This window comes from Muscardinus avellanarius (assembly GCF_963383645.1).
Source record: "Muscardinus avellanarius genome assembly, chromosome: 14".
NCBI lineage: Eukaryota > Metazoa > Chordata > Mammalia > Rodentia > Gliridae > Muscardinus > Muscardinus avellanarius.
Window position 1 is genome coordinate 89,729,577 of NC_137800.1, and position 17,763 is coordinate 89,747,339.

General features: G+C 56.6%; 2 protein-coding genes across 4 annotated transcripts; one reads left to right on the top strand and one right to left on the bottom strand.

Moving 5' to 3' along the window:
• Positions 1–939, top strand: PFDN6 (prefoldin subunit 6; the record flags this gene model as incomplete). Its single annotated transcript, XM_080710520.1, has 4 exons — positions 1–99; positions 323–393; positions 476–600; positions 810–939. The coding sequence occupies exons 1-4, from the start codon at positions 36–38 to the stop codon at positions 937–939; spliced, it is 390 nt and encodes a 129-aa protein (XP_080566646.1). The 5' UTR covers positions 1–35.
• Positions 940–3,097: 2,158 nt separating this feature from the next.
• RGL2 (ral guanine nucleotide dissociation stimulator like 2) lies at positions 3,098–13,891 on the bottom strand (the record flags this gene model as incomplete). 3 transcript variants are annotated; one of them, XM_080710496.1, is made up of 17 exons in its annotated part: positions 3,098–3,309; positions 3,405–3,519; positions 8,061–8,354; positions 8,443–8,554; positions 8,637–8,732; positions 8,811–8,896; positions 9,010–9,042; positions 9,807–9,881; positions 9,998–10,066; positions 10,141–10,225; positions 10,693–10,796; positions 10,879–11,130; positions 11,392–11,689; positions 11,775–11,825; positions 11,935–12,113; positions 12,339–12,422; positions 13,736–13,891. In XM_080710496.1, the coding sequence occupies 17 exons, from the start codon at positions 13,889–13,891 to the stop codon at positions 3,098–3,100; spliced, it is 2,301 nt and encodes a 766-aa protein (XP_080566622.1). The 3 variants fall into 3 exon arrangements, with proteins under 3 accessions (XP_080566622.1, XP_080566621.1, XP_080566620.1); XM_080710495.1 differs by having other exon boundaries at positions 8,811–8,929; XM_080710494.1 differs by having other exon boundaries at positions 8,811–8,932.
• Positions 13,892–17,763: the final 3,872 nt, after the last annotated feature.

The window sequence follows — 17,763 nt, forward strand, 5'->3', positions numbered from 1 at the left end:
CCCGCGGCCGTTCCCAGCGGGCTTCCACCCCCGCCATGGCTGAGCTGATCCAGAAGAAGCTGCAGGGAGAAGTGGAGAAATACCAGCAGCTACAAAAGGGTAAGGGAGTAAGGGGGAAGTGTGGCCTCGCCGCCTCCATGCACAGCCCAAAGCAACACTGCTGGACCCGAGCCCCGCGTGCCGGTGCTTCCCCGCGAGCTCCCCCGCCGTCGCCTCCGCTCGTTCTTGTCTTCTTCCGTACATCCGTTTTCTTCTGAATAGGGTTGTGGAGGTCAGTGGCACTTTTGATGTTTCTAATCGTGCCTTTCCTCCCACTCCCCAGACTTGAGTAAATCCATGTCAGGGAGGCAGAAGCTTGAGGCACAACTAACAGAAAATAACATCGTAAAGGAGGTGAGGGGCTGGGATTCAGCGGGCGAGGAGGGATCTACAACTGGCCGTGGTTCTGATCGCGTGTGTCCCACCCCTCCATCAGGAACTGGCCCTGCTGGATGGGTCCAACGTGGTCTTTAAACTTCTGGGTCCCGTGCTGGTCAAACAGGAGCTGGGGGAGGCCCGGGCCACAGTGGGGAAGAGACTGGACTATATCACCGCCGAAATGTAAGTGCTTGTTCCAGCCCTGGGGTACAGCTGACACTGTTGGACAGAAGCGGTGAGGACGCTGTGCAGGACAGCTCCCCCGGTAGCTCCCAGTCGTCCAGTTCCCCAAACCCCTCCTCCTAGCTCTCAGGTTCCCCGTGCACCTCCTTCTTGCCCTCTCCCACTCATTTCTCCTTTTCTGTTTCTTTGTCTCCCTCTCCTCTCCTCAGTAAGCGATACGAGGCCCAGCTCCGAGACCTCGAGCGGCAGTCAGAGCAGCAGAGGGAGACCCTCGCTCAGCTGCAGCAGGAGTTCCAGCGGGCCCAGGCAGCAAAAGCTGGGGCTGGCGGCAAGGCCTGACCTTTGGTGCTGGGGGGCGGGGGGAGGGGGGGCAGCTCTGTAATAACTAATAAAATGTAAGAATGCTTGGCTCTTTTCTGAGCAGCCACTTCTTTCCTGATTGTTCCTATCCGCTCCCGCAGCCCTTCTGAAACCTTTTACCTACACCGCCTGCACTACTGCCTCCGCTCCAGATTTTTGTTTTTAAACTGGAGATAGAACCCAGAGGCATTTTACCTCTGAGCTATACCCCAGCCCTTTTCATTTTTATGTTTTTTGTTTGTTTTTTGGTGGTACTGGGGGTGGAACCCAGAGGCTTTTTACCTCCGGGCTATACTCCCAGACCTTTTTTATATTTTACTTGGAAACAGGGTCTCACTAAGTTGCTGAAAGCCTCATTAAGTACCTGAGGCTGGCTTCGAACCCGTGCGATCCTCCTGTCTCAGCCTCCCAAGCGCGGGGATGACAAGCATGCGCCACCACGCCCGGCCTCATTTTTATCTGTTTTGAAACAGGGTCTTGCTAGGTTGCTGAGAGCCTTGCTAGATTGCTGAGGCGGCAATCCTCCTGTCTCAGTCTCCCAAGTGTTATTTTTTATCTTGTTACTATTTTGGGGAGTACTGGAGGTTGAACCCAGGGCATTCTACCTCTGAACTATACCACATCCTACTTTATTTTGAAACAGGTCTTAGAGGTCTCACTAAGTTACGGAGGCTGACTGGAAACCTGCAATCCTCCCGTCTGAGCCTGTTAAGTAGTGAGATTATAGATGGGAATGTCGCTTTAACTGAAGAACTTAAAATATTCTAACTGGAAACCCCAAACGAAATGTGGTCATTCTTGCCATGAGTTCTTGTCAGCCTCCAAATGACCCTGGCCGCTCTCAGCTCTGTTGGACTTTTGTCTAAGAATTTGTTAGAATGGCCGGGTGTGGTGGCTCAAGCTTGTAATCCCTGCTTGGGAGGCGGAGACCGGAGGATCGCGCAGGTTCTAAGCCAGCCCCACTGGCTTAAGAGACCCTGTTTCCAAATAAAATATAAAATAGGTCTGGGAGTGTAGCCCAGAAGTAGAAGGGCTTCCAGGAACCCCAGTACCACCACCCCCCCAAAAAAAAATTAAGAGTTTGTTTGAATGGAGTTTAAACTGATTTAAAAACTCCTCCAGGGTATATTCATTTCGAGTCACCCCCTCATGCCATTTTGGCATGGGGCTATATTTCTATTTTCTGTATTTCTATCTTTCTAATAAACTTCTTTAAATCTTAAAAAAAAAAAAAAAAAAAACTCCTCCAAGCCGGGCATGGTGGCACACCCCTGTAATCCCAGTAATTGGGAGGCTGAGACAGGAGGGTTGCAGGTTTGAGGCCAGTGTACCGTAACTTAGTGAAAGCCTGTTTCAAAATAAAATAATAAAAAAATATGGCTGGAGGAGAAACTCAGAGGTAGACTGGCCCTGGGTTCAATCTCTGGTAACAAAATAATAAATAACAATTGAATAAAAAAATCCCCTCCAAGACCATGTGTGTTGTCTGCAGCACTGTTCTTTCATGTCTTTGTTTCCTAGAAAACTGTTGCTCACAAATTTGCTTCCAGAGCGTTGCTCCCTCCTGCGCACGATGTGGGGACCTCTGCCTGCGGGGGTCTGCCCAGAGAGGGGAAGCGCTAGGAGTAAACGGGGGGCCAGCGGAAGAGGAGAGGGCCTCTGCAGGAGAACCGCGCTCCGCTCCGGGAGCAGAAGGCTGCCGCCCCTCCAGCCATCTCGTGCAACTGCAAGGACGGGTAGGATTCAGGTAGTGTTTTGGTTTATTACCTTAGTGTTGTCACAGTGACAGGAACCCCCGGAGTGGGAAAAGGGACTCCTGTTAATGCCTCCGCCCTGCCCGTCCCCTCCGCCCGGGGGCTCGGCGCTCCTTGGCCCGCACAGGCTAGGATGTGGTAGGAAGCGGGGGTGGCACCTCTTCCTGGCACTGGCTGTGTGCCGCACTCAGGGGCGGTGGGGAGCTGGACAAGATGACCAGCTCCCAGGGCCAGATTCTCAGGTGTCTTGTAAACAACTGGCACTCCACTGCCCCCGGGTGGCTGGCCACATGTCAGGGCTCTGTCCTCCTGCCACCACTCGGGATGGCCGCCCATGTCCGACAGGAGTGCCGTGACTCCTGGACGCCAACAGGGCTCCCTCCTCAGAACAGCGCCCGAGCGATCTTTCTCCCCGTGGCCTTGATCCTGGGGAAGGAGCCTCCTCCGCCCTCGCTTGGGGGGGTTCCTGAGGCAGAGGGGCCGCTGGCGGACCCCGACGTGGCAGTGGAGTGCTTGCGCCGCTGTCTCAGGAGGAAGTCGTGGGACGCTCCGTCCATGGCATAGAAGACGTTAGCTGAGGGTGGGATGGCCAGCTCTGTAGGTGCCAAGGTGAGCATCAGGACGCTGCCCGCCCAGCGTGGTGCTCCCCGCAGGCACCAGCCCTCCCGGTCCCTCCCTCTTGCCTCTGACCTCGCTCCCCCGGCAGCAGCTGCACCAGCTCAAACTCCGAAGCCACCGCAGAATCACGATTGTTTTTTTTGAGGACACGACTGATAACACTTGGAGCCTTGTCCTGGCTTGTCACCTGGCAGGAGACCAAGGAACAGCACATCACCCGTGGTGACCTCTGCTCTATCCTCCCAACCCCGGCCACTCGCCGGGCCAGGGGCTACCTGTGTCCAATGCTTTAAAATGAACAAAACCCCAATAGGGTGGCTGCCTGGACCCTCGGAGCCAGCCCTCACGTGCCCACGAAATACGGCTGCTACTCCACGGAGAAAGGGCTGTTGGTTCTACAGTCTAACGTGGCCACTAAAAGTTCAAGGTACTAATGCAAGGTACTCTTCAAAATAAAACATGAACCAGGTATGGTGGCACACGCACAAAATTCCAGTCCGTGGAAGGCTGAAGCAAGAGGATCGCGGTTCGCAGCCAGCCTCGGCTACTCAGTGAGACCGTTTAAAAAGGAAGAATAAGAAATAGGGCTGGGGGGTAGCTCAGAGGAAGAATGCCCCTGGGTTCAATCCCCAGTACTGCAATAAAAATAAAAGAAAAATAGGAATGGGGGAATGTGACTCAAGAGATAGAATGCTTTTGGGCTCAATCCCCAGTACAACAACAACAAAAACAAAGTATAATGGGGCTGGGGTGTAGCTCAGAGGAAGAGCACCCATGGGTTCAATCTCCAGCACCGTAAGTAAACATGTAGCCAAGCATGGTGGCGCACACCTGTAATCGCAGTATTTAGGAGGCTGAGGCAGGAAGGATGCAGGTTCTGAGCGCCCGCAGAAATGTAGCCCAGTTTCAAAGCAAAAGATGAAAAAGGGCTGGCAAGGAGCGAGGCATGGTGGCACGCGCCTGTCCTCCCAGTGCCTGGGAGGCTGAGACGAGGATCACAGGCTTGAGTCCAGCCTCAGCAATTGAGCAAGAACTTGTTTAAAAATAAAAATTAGCCGGGCATGGTGGCACACGCTTGTCATCCCTGTGCTTGGGAGGCGGAGACAGGATTGCGCAGGTCCGAAGCCAGCCTCTCTGGCTTAAGAGACCCTGTTTCCAAATAAAAATATAAAGATAGGTCTGGGAGTGTAGCCCGGAGGTAGAAGGGTTTCCAAGAACCCCAGTAACACCAAAAAAATAAATAATTAATTAAATAAAATAAAAATGAGCCAGGTGTGGTGGCACACTCTTGTAATCCCCACGCTTGGGAGTCTAAGTCAGGATCATACAGGTTCAAAGCCAGCCTCAGCTACTTAGGCTCTCAACTTAGATCCTGTTTCCAAATAAAAATATAAAATAGGGTTGGGAGTATAGCCAGGATGTAGAAAACCTCTAGGTTCCACCCCCAGTACCACCAAAAAATAAAGAAATTGAAGCCGGGTGTGGTGGCGCACACTTGTAATCCCAGTACTTGGGCTGAGACAGGAGGCTCGCACAGGTTCAAAGCCAGCCTTAGCTACTTAGTGAAGCTCTCAGCAACTTAGTGAGACCCTGTTTCAAAATGAAGAATAAAAAATAGGGCTGAGGGTGTAGCTCAGAGGTAGAATGACCCTGGGTTCCATCCCCAGTACTGCAAAAGATAAATAAAAATTGGAGCCAGGCATGATGGTGTACACTTACAATCCCAGCATTTGGGAGGCTGAGACGGGAGGATCATGGTTCACGGACAGCCTCAGCTACTTAGGCCCTCCACAACTCAGTTGAGACCCTGTTTCAAAATAAAGAATGAAAAATAGGCTGGGCGTGGTGGCGCATGCTTGTAATCCCCGGCTTGGGAGGCGGAGACAGGAGGATCACGAAGGTTCAAAGCTAGCTGCTGGCTTAGGAGACCCTGTTTCCAAATAAAAATGTAAAAATAGGTCTGGGAGTGTAGCCCGGAGGTAGAAGGGCTTCCAGGAACCCCAGTACCACCAAAAAAAAAAAAAAATGAAAACTAGGGCGGGAGTGTAGCTCGGAGGTCAAATACCCCTGGGTTCCATCCGCAGTACCACAAAAGAAAAAAAAAAAAATTTTCCAAAGTAAGTATCCCAAAGTAAGGCCGGGCGTGGTGGCACACACTTGTAATCCTAGCATTCAGGAGGCTGAGGCAAGAGGATCGCTGTTCAAGGATAGCCTCAACTACTTAGGCCCTCTGCAACTCAGTGAGACCCTCTTTCAAAATAAAGAATAAAAAATAGGGTGGGGAGTGTAGCTTAGATGTCGAATTCCCCTGGGTTCCATCCCCAGTACCACAAAAATAAGAAATTTGGGCTAGGCGTTGTGGTGCACACCTGTAGTCCCAGAGCTTGGGAGTCTGAGACAGGAGGATCGCAGGTCAAGGACTTTGGCAAAGACTAACACTCTCATGACCTTAGGGGAACCCAGTTTCAAAATAAAACTAAAACAGGCCTGGGGTAGCTCAGAGGTAGAATGTCTCTTGGTTCAATCCCCTGTACCACAATATATATAAATAAATGTGGTGCACACCTGTAATCTCATTACATTACTTGGGAGCATACAGGTATGAGCCAGGTATAGCAGTGCATACCTTCAATCTCAGTACTTGGGTGGCTGAGACAGAAGGATCACAGATTTGAGCACATCCTCAAAAAGCAGTGAAACTCATCAATTTAGCAAGACACTGTTTCAAAACAAAAAATAAAATAGGATCCAGATGTGGTGGCACATGCTTGGAATCCCAGTACTTGGGAGGCTGGGACAGAAAGATCATAGGTCTGTGACCAGCCTCAGCAACTTGTGAGGCCCTCTGCAACTTAGTGAGACCCCGCTGCAAAAGTAAAGAATAAAAGGCTGGATGTGGTGGTGCACACTTGTAGTCTCAGTACTTGGGAGGCTAAGATAGGAGTATCACAGGTCACGGCCATCTTTAGTAACTTAGTGAGATTTTCTACAACTTAAGGAGACTTTGTTTCAAAATTAAAAAAAAATAAAATAGGGGTGTAGCTCAGAGGTAGAAGGCCCCTGGGTTCAATTCCTAGTACCACAAAGTAATAAAACACAATAGGGCTGGGAGGTGTACCTCAGTGGTAGAACCCCCTTGGTTCACTCCCCAGTACATTTATATATAATAAATTAAACAATTCCAGTACTTGAAGAGGCTGAAACAGGAGAATCACGGGTTTGAGTTCAGTTTCAGAAATTTAATGAGACTCTCACAACCTAGCAAGCCCCTGTTTCAAAATAAAAAGGGATAGCTCAGAGGTAGAGTGCCCTGGAGCTCAGTCCCCAATACCACAAACGTTAAAATAAATAAGTAGAAATTTCACATTAGGCAGGGTGTGTTGGTGAGCACCTGTAATCCCAGTACTTGGGAGGATGAGACAGGATGATTACAGACTCACAGCTAGTCTCAGCAACTTAGTGAGACTGTTTCATAATAAAAAACAAAACAGGGCTGGGTGTAGCCCAAAGGTAGAATGCCCCTGAGTTCAATCCCAATACCAGAAAAAGAAAAAATTTTTAATTAAAAAAAAAAAAAAAAGTCAAGCCAGACATTGTGGCGCACACTTGTAATCCTAGTACTTGGAAGGCTGAGACAGGAGAATCACGGGTTCAAGGACAGCCTCCCCTACTTTTTTTTTTGTGTGTGTGTGGGGTACTGGGGTTCCTGGAAAGCCTTCTACCTCTGGGCTATACTCCCAGACCTATTTTATACTTTTAATTTGGAAACAGGGTCTCTTAAGCCAGCGTGGCTGACTTTGAACCTACACGATCCTCCTGTCTCCGCCTCCCAAGCACGGGGATTACAAGTGTGTGCCACCATGCCGGGCTTCAGCCTCCGCTACTTAATGAGGCCGTTTGCAACCTGTTTCAAAATAAAGAAAAAATAGGGCAGGGGGTATAGCTCGGAGGTCGAATGCCCCTGGGTTCCATCTGCAGACTCACAAAAAAATAAAGAATAAAAAATAGAGCCAGGCTTAGTTGCACATGCTTGTAATCCCAGTGTTTGGGAGGCTGAGACAGGAGGATCCTGGTTCATGGCCAGTCTCAGTTACTTAGTGAGGCCCTCTGCAACTTAGTGAGACTTTGTTTCAAAATAAAGAATTAAAAATAGGGCTGGTGCTATAGCCCAGAGGTAGAATGCCCCTGGGTTTAATCCCCAGTACTGCAAAAATAAATAAAAAACTAGAACCAAGTCAGGCTGGTGGCTCACGGATGGCATTCGGTTGGCTGAGATGGGGGATCGCGGTTTACGGCCAGCCCCAGATACTTAGTGAGGCTCTTCGACTCAGTGAGAGCCTGCTTCAAAAATGAAGAATAAAATATAGGGCAGGGGGTGTAGCTCAGAGGTCAAATGCCCCTGGGTTCCATCCCCAGACCCACAAAAAATAAATAAATAAATAAGAAAACTAGAACCAAGTAAGGCTTGGTAGCTCCTGCCTATGATCCTGGTACTTGGGAGACCAAGACAGAATTGCAGGTTTGAGGACAGCCTCAACAAGTAGTGAGACTCTCATCAACCTAGAGAGACCCTGTTTCAAAATAAAAATAAAATAGGGCTGGGGCTATGGGCTGGAGGAAAAATATCCCTGGGTTGAATCCCAACACACACACACACACACACACACACACACACACACCCTAGAATAAGCCCCGTGGCCGCACCGCCCTCCTCCGCCAGGCGCTCACCAAGATGCTCTTGTAGACGCTGCCATCTTCCCCCAGCTCCATCTGGACGCGGATGATCCGGCAGTCCGAGGCCCCAGGGCCCGGTCCCCCTCCTCCATGTCCAGTCCCCCTGGAGGCCCCTTCTCCTGTACCCCCACTCAGGGGGGACCCGCAGGAGGCTGAGCGGCGGTGGCCTCGGGAAGGCCTGGGGGAGGAGGCTGGGGGCGAGAGGTGGCTGGGGTCTGCCGGGCTGTGCAGGGAGGGGCCGCCTTCCAGGGCCGAGTCCAGAGAGGAGACAGAAGGCCACTTCATGTGCTGGAGCAAACGACAAGACGGAAGGCAGGGAGTTAAGGAGACGCAGGAGCAGAGGTCAGAGGGGGCAGAGGTCAAGAGCAGCACTCACCTGCGCCAGCCGGGTCAGCAGCAGAGCGGGAGTTCCGGGCGCCTCGTCTCCCCCAGCACTGGGCCGGTCCCAGGATGCAAGCGAGGTGGGGCCCCCGACAGAGCCCAGGACCCTGGAGCGGCAGGAGACTGGGGGTCAGAGGAAGAAGAGTGGTAAATCCCCGGGCGCCCCTTCCCCGCCGCGGAGTCCCTCACTCTGTCCACTGCGAGATGACCAGCGTTGGCCGAAGAACGCGTTGGGCAGGAGAGTCACTGGTACCAGGGGGCTCCACCTCACAGGACACGCGGTGACTGGGAAGGAGCATAGCAGGCAGAGGTCAGGCCAGGCCCCCGCCGCAGCGAGCCAGAGCCCCAGGAGCCCACGCTCACCTCTGGGCCTCGGTGAGTGGCCGGAGCCCGCGGAGCCACCGCTGGATGTCGGGGTCGGGGCGGAGGGCATACCCGCGACACTCGTTCTGCAGCCGGCGCAACTCAGACAGGACAGCAAACTCCTGGAAAGGAGCCCTCAGACTGCAGGAGCCAAAACTCGGGGCCCGGCCCCTCAACACAGACGGGGCGGTCCACTCACCTTCCTCCGCTTGTCAAAATTGATGTAGCCATTCTGCAGGGACAACAGGATAGGAGAGAAGGTCCTAGCCCCTCTCAACACACGCCGCTCACCCCGACTCCTACACCATCCATCCCTAGCTCCCCGCACCACTGGCCCTTTAAACTGGCATCCCAGGTGGGAAACCTGTCCACAAGCTGGGCGTGGGGGCGTGCTTGTCATCCCAGCATTCGGAGGCTGAGACAGGAGGATCGCGGTTCACAGACAGCCTCAGCTACTTAGGCCCTCTGCAACTTAGTGAGACCCGGTTTCAAAATCCAGACTAAAAAATAGGACAGGGGGTGTAGCTCGGAGGTCAAATGCCCCTGAGCTCCATCCCCAGATCCACACACACACAAAAAAACTATCTACAGATGGGAAAACCAGCTCAAAAAAGGAACAGGAGCCTGTTCAGTGTCTCAGAATTTGCTGTTGGCATGCAACCACTGAGCCATGCCCCAGGAACCCTGTATATGTTTATTTAAGAAAGCGTATATATTGGTATTTCAGGCATGTTCTAAACACTTCACAAATAAGAATTCACGTACCCCTCATACTAGCAAACTAATGCAGATACTATTGCTTGTTTCCTATCTACAGACCATCCAGGCAGAAAGAAGTTAAACGCCTCTCCACGGTCACGTCACCACAGCCAGCACACCTGGCTGCAGCAGCCCACGCTCAGCTCCTCGGCCTTCTTTCTGGTAGTATGCCGACCTTGAGGCATACCTGTTACATCATCAAGCGCTAACACACGCACAGACGCGCACACCACTGACCTCCAGCTCATCCTTGGAGGCTGCGTCCAGCATCACCAGGTCCTTAAGGAAGGTGCCCAGGTACGGGACCACACCCTGCAGTCAGAGGTCAGGCTGAGGCCCGGGCAGATGTTCTCCTCAGCCCCGTGCCCCTCAGCCTCCCCTACGCAGCCCTCCCGCCCTGCCTGCCCCCAGCTCCCGCGGTCACTCACCCCGCCCCGGGAGCTGGACCTCGGGGACTTCTTGGAGTGAGGCTCCAGGGGGGGCTGCAGCTTCACCTCCTGGTGGTGAAAAAACAAGAGGGTACAGGGGCAGCCTGGCAGGAAAGGGTGGTCCTGCCAGGCCCCGGGCTCACCTGCAGGAGGAGCTCCCGGCTCTGGGAGTAGTTGTCCTCCTCAGAGAAAATCTGGCAGAGGCTGGAGAACACCCTGAGGCTGTCCCTGGGAGGGGAGGACAGTGGGCCTGAGGACAGCCAGGGCTGGGAAGGGAGGACGGTGGGCCTGAGGACAACCCGGGCTGGGAGGGGAGGACGGTGGGCCTGAGGACAACCCGGGCTGGGAGGGGAGGACGGTGGGCCTGAGGACAGCCAGGGCTGGGAAGGGAGGACGGTGGGCCTGAGGACAGCCCGGGCTGGGAGGGGAGGACGGTGGGCCTGAGGACAACCCGGGCTGGGAGGGGAGGACGGTGGGCCTGAGGACAGCCAGGGCTGGGAAGGGAGGACGGTGGGCCTGAGGACAACCCGGGCTGGGAGGGGAGGACGGTGGGCCTGAGGACAGCCAGGGCTGGGAGGGGAGGACGGTGGGCCTGAGGACAACCCGGGCTGGGAGGGGAGGACGGTGGGCCTGAGGACAGCCCGGCTCAGCCAGCCCCTCTCCCCAGTCCAGGAGGAGCCCCATCCGCAGCCCACCTGGCGGCTTCCCCCCAGGCCAGCCGAAGCCGGTGAATGGGGCTCGACTGCAGGGCTGACACAACAGCGTACACGGAGGAGAAGTTCCGGAGCAGCCGGCACTCCTGCAGGAGTCCCAGAGGAAAGCCAGGCTGTGGGACCCTCTTCACGGTGCACCCCCCCCCCCCGCAGGACAGCCCCTCTTACCTCTGCCACCCGGATCCATTTCTCCAGGAGCCGGGCCCTCTGTGGGGGCCGGAGCGGCCGCACGCTCACCTCCCCCGGCCCCTCTCCAGTTGGGGTGGCCCCCAGGACAGAGCTAACCACTGCCCCGGCCACCCTGTTGAACTGGGTGACCGTAGCCCGGACAGACGGGCAGAGGTGGGAGTGTCCCGGCCGATCTCTGTGACCCCACAGGCCCCCCAAGCACTGAGAGGGGACCAGGTTGAGGAACAGTTCCTGCAGAGCAGAGGAAAGAGGTTCAAGTTCATGGTCACATGAGCTGATTCTTCCAATATCAAGGTCCGAGGCGCCCAGGGAGCTGGAAGGGCTGGGGGTTTGAAGGGTAACAAGCCCAGGGGAGGGGAGAGAGGTCAAACGGTGGACGGACGGGGGTGGTTAGGAGCTGGATTAGGAAGGGCTGGAAGCCAGGAAAGGATCTGGAGTCAAGGAGAGGTTAGCAGGGGTCAGGGGGCACGGGGTCAAAGGTCAGGGTCTCACCGCATCTAGCAGGGTCAGCTGTTCGGCCAAGTGGTCAGCGAGGAACACCAGGACATCCGTGGGGTCAGCAGGGGGTTCGCCGGGGAGGGCCAGGGGCTTAGGAAGGTCGGGGGCCTGGGGGTCCACCCGGGACCTGAGGTCGCGGATGAGATCAGTGCTGCCCCCCCCAGCACCCTCCCTGGCTGCATACCCTGTCCGGAGCAGGAAGCTCTCAAGCCGGTCAAGCTGACCCTTGACCTCAGAGTCAAAATCCTCAGGGTGAGAGGCCAGCCAGGTTGACAGTACAGAAATGGCTACCCTGGGAGAATGGGGGCAGCCAAAGGTCAGAGGTCCAGCGGCCGCTCGGGCAGAGGGCACTGAGGCTGGGAATCGGGGTCACTCACCCTGTTGTCCTCTCTAGCTCATCGGTAGCATGAGACTCGAGGGCTTCCAGCCTGGGGAGGGGAAGAGGACCTATGTGCATGTCCCCAGCCCCGGAAGGCCCTGACTCCTTCGGAAAGATGTTCGACCTCTGTGACCCTGGGAGACCCCTATGACCCTGACCTGTCGGCCACAAGCCCGAGCAGGGCAGCCGTGGAGGTGAAGGCCCGGTGGGTGGCCAGGAAGGCCGACACGAAGGTCACGTCGGCCCCTGACGTCCGCGCGTCCAGCAGGTGTTTGACCAGGGCCGCCAGTGTGCCGGCTCGGAGCCGTCGGGAGGAACGGGGGGGAGGCGTGGGGGCCTGGAGGACACAGACGCCCGTCACTGGCCTGTACTTCAACACGGCCCTGGATATCCGTGGACGATCCCGGAACCTAGGGACTGGCCAGGGCTCATTTCCTGAGATTCTGAGGGGCAAAGCGCAGTCCTGGCCTCTAGATCTCCAAACCAGCGCTGTGGTGTGCAAGTCGACAGGTGGAAGGGCACCTGGGATGAGGGGTCAGAGGTGAGAGGCCAAAGATCTCACCAGGGGACCAAGAGGCCGGTATTGGCGGCTCGTGACAGTAAAGGTGGCACCATCCTCCTCCTCATCCCAGACAGACACAGGGGCCTGGAGGAGCAAGGGGGGGAGTCAGAAAGTCCCGCCCCGCCCGCTGCCCCCGCCTGCTCACCCGGCCTGCTCTCCCCTCTGCCCCTCACCTGTGATGGCAGGGGGCAGTACCAGCGGGTGCGAGGGGTGGGGGGGGCCGGCGACCCCAGTTCTCCCCCACTGGAGCCCAGACAGCCCCCCCCCAGCCGCCGCAGGGCCCGGTGGAGTCGAAGGGGTTGCAGCAGAGGGGTGAATGGAAAGCAGGAACCAGGATCCTGGAGCCCCCCAAGGCCTCTTCCCCCCAGAGCTGAACCCCAACACAGCAGAGAAGCAGGGTGCAGAGGGCAGGACAGGGAAGCGAAAGAGGCAGCCGGCCAGAGGCAGAGACCTTGAGAAGCTGACACCCAGCACAGGCACCCGCTGCCCTGCCCAAAGCCAGCCGGCCCCAAGAGCCCGACCTCCCCCCAGGCCCCTTTTCTCCAGTTCCCTGGGTGGGGCTTCCACCCTCCCAGCCCTGGGGAGCCCCCTGGAAGTGGCAGCTCCAATCCCAGTCCAGGAAGGAGAAGGGGAAGTGGGGATGAGAAGGGGTGTGGACTCAGAGTCACGTGGTCCCAGCCCCTCCCCCAAAGATCCCGAAAAACCAGCCCTGCCAGTCAGTCACCCTGCTTTCACCCAGGGCTCGACCCAGGAGTCCAGGGGCTCCGGGCCTCAATTCTAACTTGTGGGGCTGGCCAGAGTCCTCGCCCAGCAGCACAGGGCCCTGCATGGAGCCCCAGCACCACACACGCAGACGCACTCTAACTCTTGGCCCTCCTGCGGCTCTGATCCCGCGCCTGGCCACCACATTGGCTCCTGAGGAAAGCAGGTGACCACATTCCACCCCGCCTGGGACGGTCCCTCCGGGTCCCAGAACCTGGCCTTCCGGGCTTCTACCTAGCACCAGGGGGTGGGGAGAGGAGGGAGGGAGGGTGGGGTCACGAAATCCGAGGGTTCCCTCCCCAATCCCAGAGTCGGAGGAGCCGGTTACTGTGGAAACAAACCCCTCCTCTCCAAACAAAAACAGCAGCGAGGGAGACAGGGCGAGACGCTACTACCCAGAGAGGCCGGGAGGGCCAGAGCCCCGCAGGGACAGCCAGCCAGCCATTCCAGGGGAGCAGGGCAGGTTCCCGCGGGCAGGTCCTGAGTCGCACTGACTTCGAGGACCGCGGAGACGCCAGGCCTCCCGCAGCACAGGCACAAGCAGGGACCCAGAGACAGGCCGGCCAACCCCGAGGCAGGGAGGAAGAGACCGGAGACCCAGAGACGCCGAGAGGCCGACCCCCACCCGCTCTCACCTCTTCTTCTTCCTCCTCCTCTTCCTCCTGCCCCCCGCCCACGGCCCGGCCACCTGGGTCCCCACCCTCTTCGGGGTCTCGGCTCCGGAAGCTGCTCAGCACGACTCCCCCGGGGGGGCTCGTGTCCAAGAGCAGCCGCAGGGGCCGCGGGAGCATGGCCGAGTGGAGGAGTCAGCGGGGTCGGGCCATGGGGGCGCCTGGGGAGAGACGGCGGGGGTGGGGTGGAGTCAGGAGGGGGTGGGGGACGGGACGGCCGGGACGCGGGTGGGCGTGTAGACGACCGGATGGGAGTCCTGCAGGAAGGCTGGGGGGGGGCAACGTGGGTGGAAACCGGGGCCCCCGGCGCGCATGGGGGTGCGAGGGTCACGGCTGGGCAGGGTCACCTGGCGCTCGGGCTCTGACCTGCTCGGGGCGGGTGGGGGCGGCGCGGGCCCCGGGCCGCCGTGCTGTCGGTCTGCGGCCCCCGGCCGAGTCCCGGGGCCGAGTCCCCTCCCCGGCTTTTCCGCACACCCCCCCGCCGCGCGCCCGGGCCCTCCCGCCCTTTCCGCTCCCCCCACGTCCGCCTGCTCCGAGAGCGGGAGCCAAAAGGGGAAGGAAGTGAGGACAGGAGCCAGGGCCGCGGACTCGGGGCGCGCTGGGCGCCGGGGGCCGCGTGTCCACCTCGGCCGTCCCCCGCGCCCGGGCTCGGGGGGCCGGGGGCGCCCGTCGCCCCGCACTGAGCCGGGATGGGGAACCGTGTGGACATTGCGGGGCAGGGCAGGGGCGGGCTGGACATCCCGGCCCCGCGGGGACGCGGCTGGACTCCCCACAGGCGCCGCGGGCGGCGCACCCGCTCCTCGCCGGCGCCCCACTCCCGGCCAGCGGGCGCGGCCGGCCCGATCCACGCCGGCTTTTCCGGGCAGCCGGCCCCGCCCACGGCCGGGGGCGGGGCCGGAAGCCGCCACTTCCGGCGGGCGCGCGCGCGTTTCCGGCTCCGCTCGGCTCGGCTCGCGCGCGGCGTCGGAGGACGGGGACTGGGACGCGACCCGGGTGGCTGCGACATCACGAGCTGGGAAAGGCTAGAACGAGACTCTGCCCGAAGCACCGGGGCGGAGATTGGCGTTTTTGTTGTTTTGCGATGTTGGGGATTGAACCCAGGCGCAGACTTTTTTTTTTCCGGCACTGGGAATGGAACCCAGGGGCATTCTACCTCGGAGCGACATCCCCAGCCCTAGTTTTCATTCTTTCCCTTGAAACAAGGTCTCACTGCGTTGCAGAGGCCTCGCTAAGCAGCCGAGCTGGCTGCGAACCTCCTGTCTCAGCCTCCCGAGTGCTGGGATGACAAGCGCGCCCACGCCGGGCACCCAGGCGCATTCTACTGAGTATGCCCTCAACCCTGTTTTGTAGTATGGAACGGGGTCTGAGTTGTAAAGGGCCTTAATTGCTGAGGCTGGCCTCAAACCTCTGACCCTCCTGTCAGCCCCCTGAGTACCGGGATCACAACACTACACCCCCAGCCCTTTTCATATTATTTATTTACTTATTTATGGTACTAAAGGTGGAACCCAGGGGCATTCTACCTCCGAGCTACACCCCCAGCCCTAGTTTTTATTCTTTATTTTGAAACACGGTCTCGCTAAGTAGCCGAGGCTGACCGGAGCCGCCTGGGTCAGCCTCCCAAATGCTGGGATTACAAGCGTGCACCACCCCGCCTGGCCTTAGGTTCTGTTTTCAAACAATGTCTTGCTAAATTGCTGAGGCCAGTCCTGGAATCTGCGATCCTCCTGTCTCAGCCTCCCAAACACCGGGATTACAGGCGTGCACCACCATGCCCGGCTTGTAACAGTTTATTTCCGCGGGTCTGGATGACCCCTGTACTGCCCCAGAGGGCCCTAAACTGCCCCTCCGCTGCCAGGTCCAGGCCCCGCAGCTGTCCCCGAGCGCCCTCCAGTGGGCGCCAGGCGCAGCGCACACGACAGCTAGGCGCCATGCTCCGGACACCGACAGGCAGGGCGCACAGTCACTTTAATACAGTGGTGGACCGGTCGCACAAGGGGGACGCGCGCAGGCCGAGGGGAATGGCGACGGTGGCCGGGGCAGCGGGAGGCCTTTGGTTCGGAGGAAAGGAGCTGCTGCCGCCTGCTGACCCAGCACTGAGGAGGGCTCGACAGATGGGCAGTGGTCCAGCGGGGCGGGGACACAGGCCAGGGCAGGAGGGACAGTACCACTGACCCCCCTCTAAAAAAAAAAGACGTTGCTTTCTTCGGTATAATTCTGAGTATAGAGCAGAACTTCCCAGCAGCTACATGACTGCGTTGGCCCTGTAGCTCTCACAGTAAATGGAATGTGTTTTGTTTTTTTTGTTTTTTTTTTCGGGGCTGGGGCTGGAACCCAGAGGCATTTGACCTCCGAGCTACACCCCCTGCCCAATGTTTTTTTTTTTTTTTGAAACAGGGTCTCCCTGAGTTGCAGAGGGCCTCGCTAAGTAGCTGAGGCTGTCTGTGAACCGCGATCCTCCAGTCTCAGCCTCCCGAGTGCTGGGATGACAAGCGTGCCGGCTGGAATGTGTCAATTTTTATAGTCCTGGGGCTGGAACCCATGGGCGCTGCTGTCCCTGAGCTGCACCCCCAGCCCTTTTTATTTTGTTTGGAAACAGAGTCTCACTGGGTTGCTGAGGCTCACTCTGCAATGAGGCTGTCCTCCAACCTGCCATCCTCCTGTCTCAGCCTCCCAAAAGCTAGGATTACAAGCATGTGGGTCACCATGCCCAGCTTACAGCCTGGCTTCTTTGACTTTTTTTTTTTGTGTGTGTGTGTGTGCTATTCTGGGGATTTACCTCCAGCTGCACTCCCAGCCCTATTTTTTATTTTTTGTTTTGAAGCAGGGTCTCACTAGGTTGTTGAAAGGCTTGCTGTGTTGTCAAGGATGTCCTCAAACCTTCGATCCTCCAGTCTCAGCCTCCCAAGAACAGGGATTAAGGTGTGTACCACCACACCCCACTTTTATTTTGAAACGGGACCTAAATTGTATACAGCCTTACTAAGTTGAGAAGCAGGCCATGAGCCTGAGAGCCTCCTGTCTCAGCCTCCCAAGTGCTAGGGTTGCAGGCCTACTGCCACACTGGCCTGGCTCTCTGACAATTTTTTTTTTTTTTTTTTTTTTTTTGTGGTACCGGGGGTGGAACCCAGGGTTCTACCTCTGGGCTACACTCCCAGACCTATTTTATACTTTATTTGGAAACAGGGTTTTACTACATTGCTGAGAACCTCACTAAGTAGCTGAGGCTGGCTTTGAACCTGTGTGATCCTCCTATCTCGGCCTCCCAAGTGCTGGGATTACAAGAGTGCACCACCACGCCCAGCTTGTCTCTAACAAATTTTAAGGGGTCTGGAGACCAAACATTTTACGAACCATTGTCCTAGAGCTTTAAGAAAGTGAATGAAAAAATTTGTGTCAAAAAAAAAAAAAATTCCCCTTGTAATCCCAGCATTTGGGAGGCAGAGACCAGAGGATCGCGGTTCACGAACAGCCTCAGCTACTCAGTGAGGCCCTCTGCAACTCAGTGAGACCCAGTTTCAAAATAAAGAATAAAAAAATAGGGCAAGGGGTGTAGCTCAGAGGTCGAATGCCCCTGGGTTACATCCCCAGTATTGAAAGAAAAAAAAAATTCCCGCCAGTCTGTGCAGAGATTGGAAGCAGGAGCAGATGGCGGGCTCGACTCTGGGGCGCTCCTGCAGTAGCTTGGGGCAGAGACAGCGCCAGCTCCACGGGGCATACTGAGCGTCTTCACTCTGTTTTCTGGAAGAGAAGAAAAAAGTGAAAAATTTGCTTTTTTTTTTTTTCCAGTACTGGGGATAGAACCCAAGGGAATTCTACCTCTGAGCTACACCTCCACCCCTATTTTTTATTTATTTTATTTTATTTTTTTATTTTTGCAGTATTGAGGATGGAATCCAGGGGCATTCTACATCTGAGGGACACCCCCACCCCTATTTTTTTATTATTATTATTATTTATTTATTTATTTTTGCAGTACTGGGGATGGAACC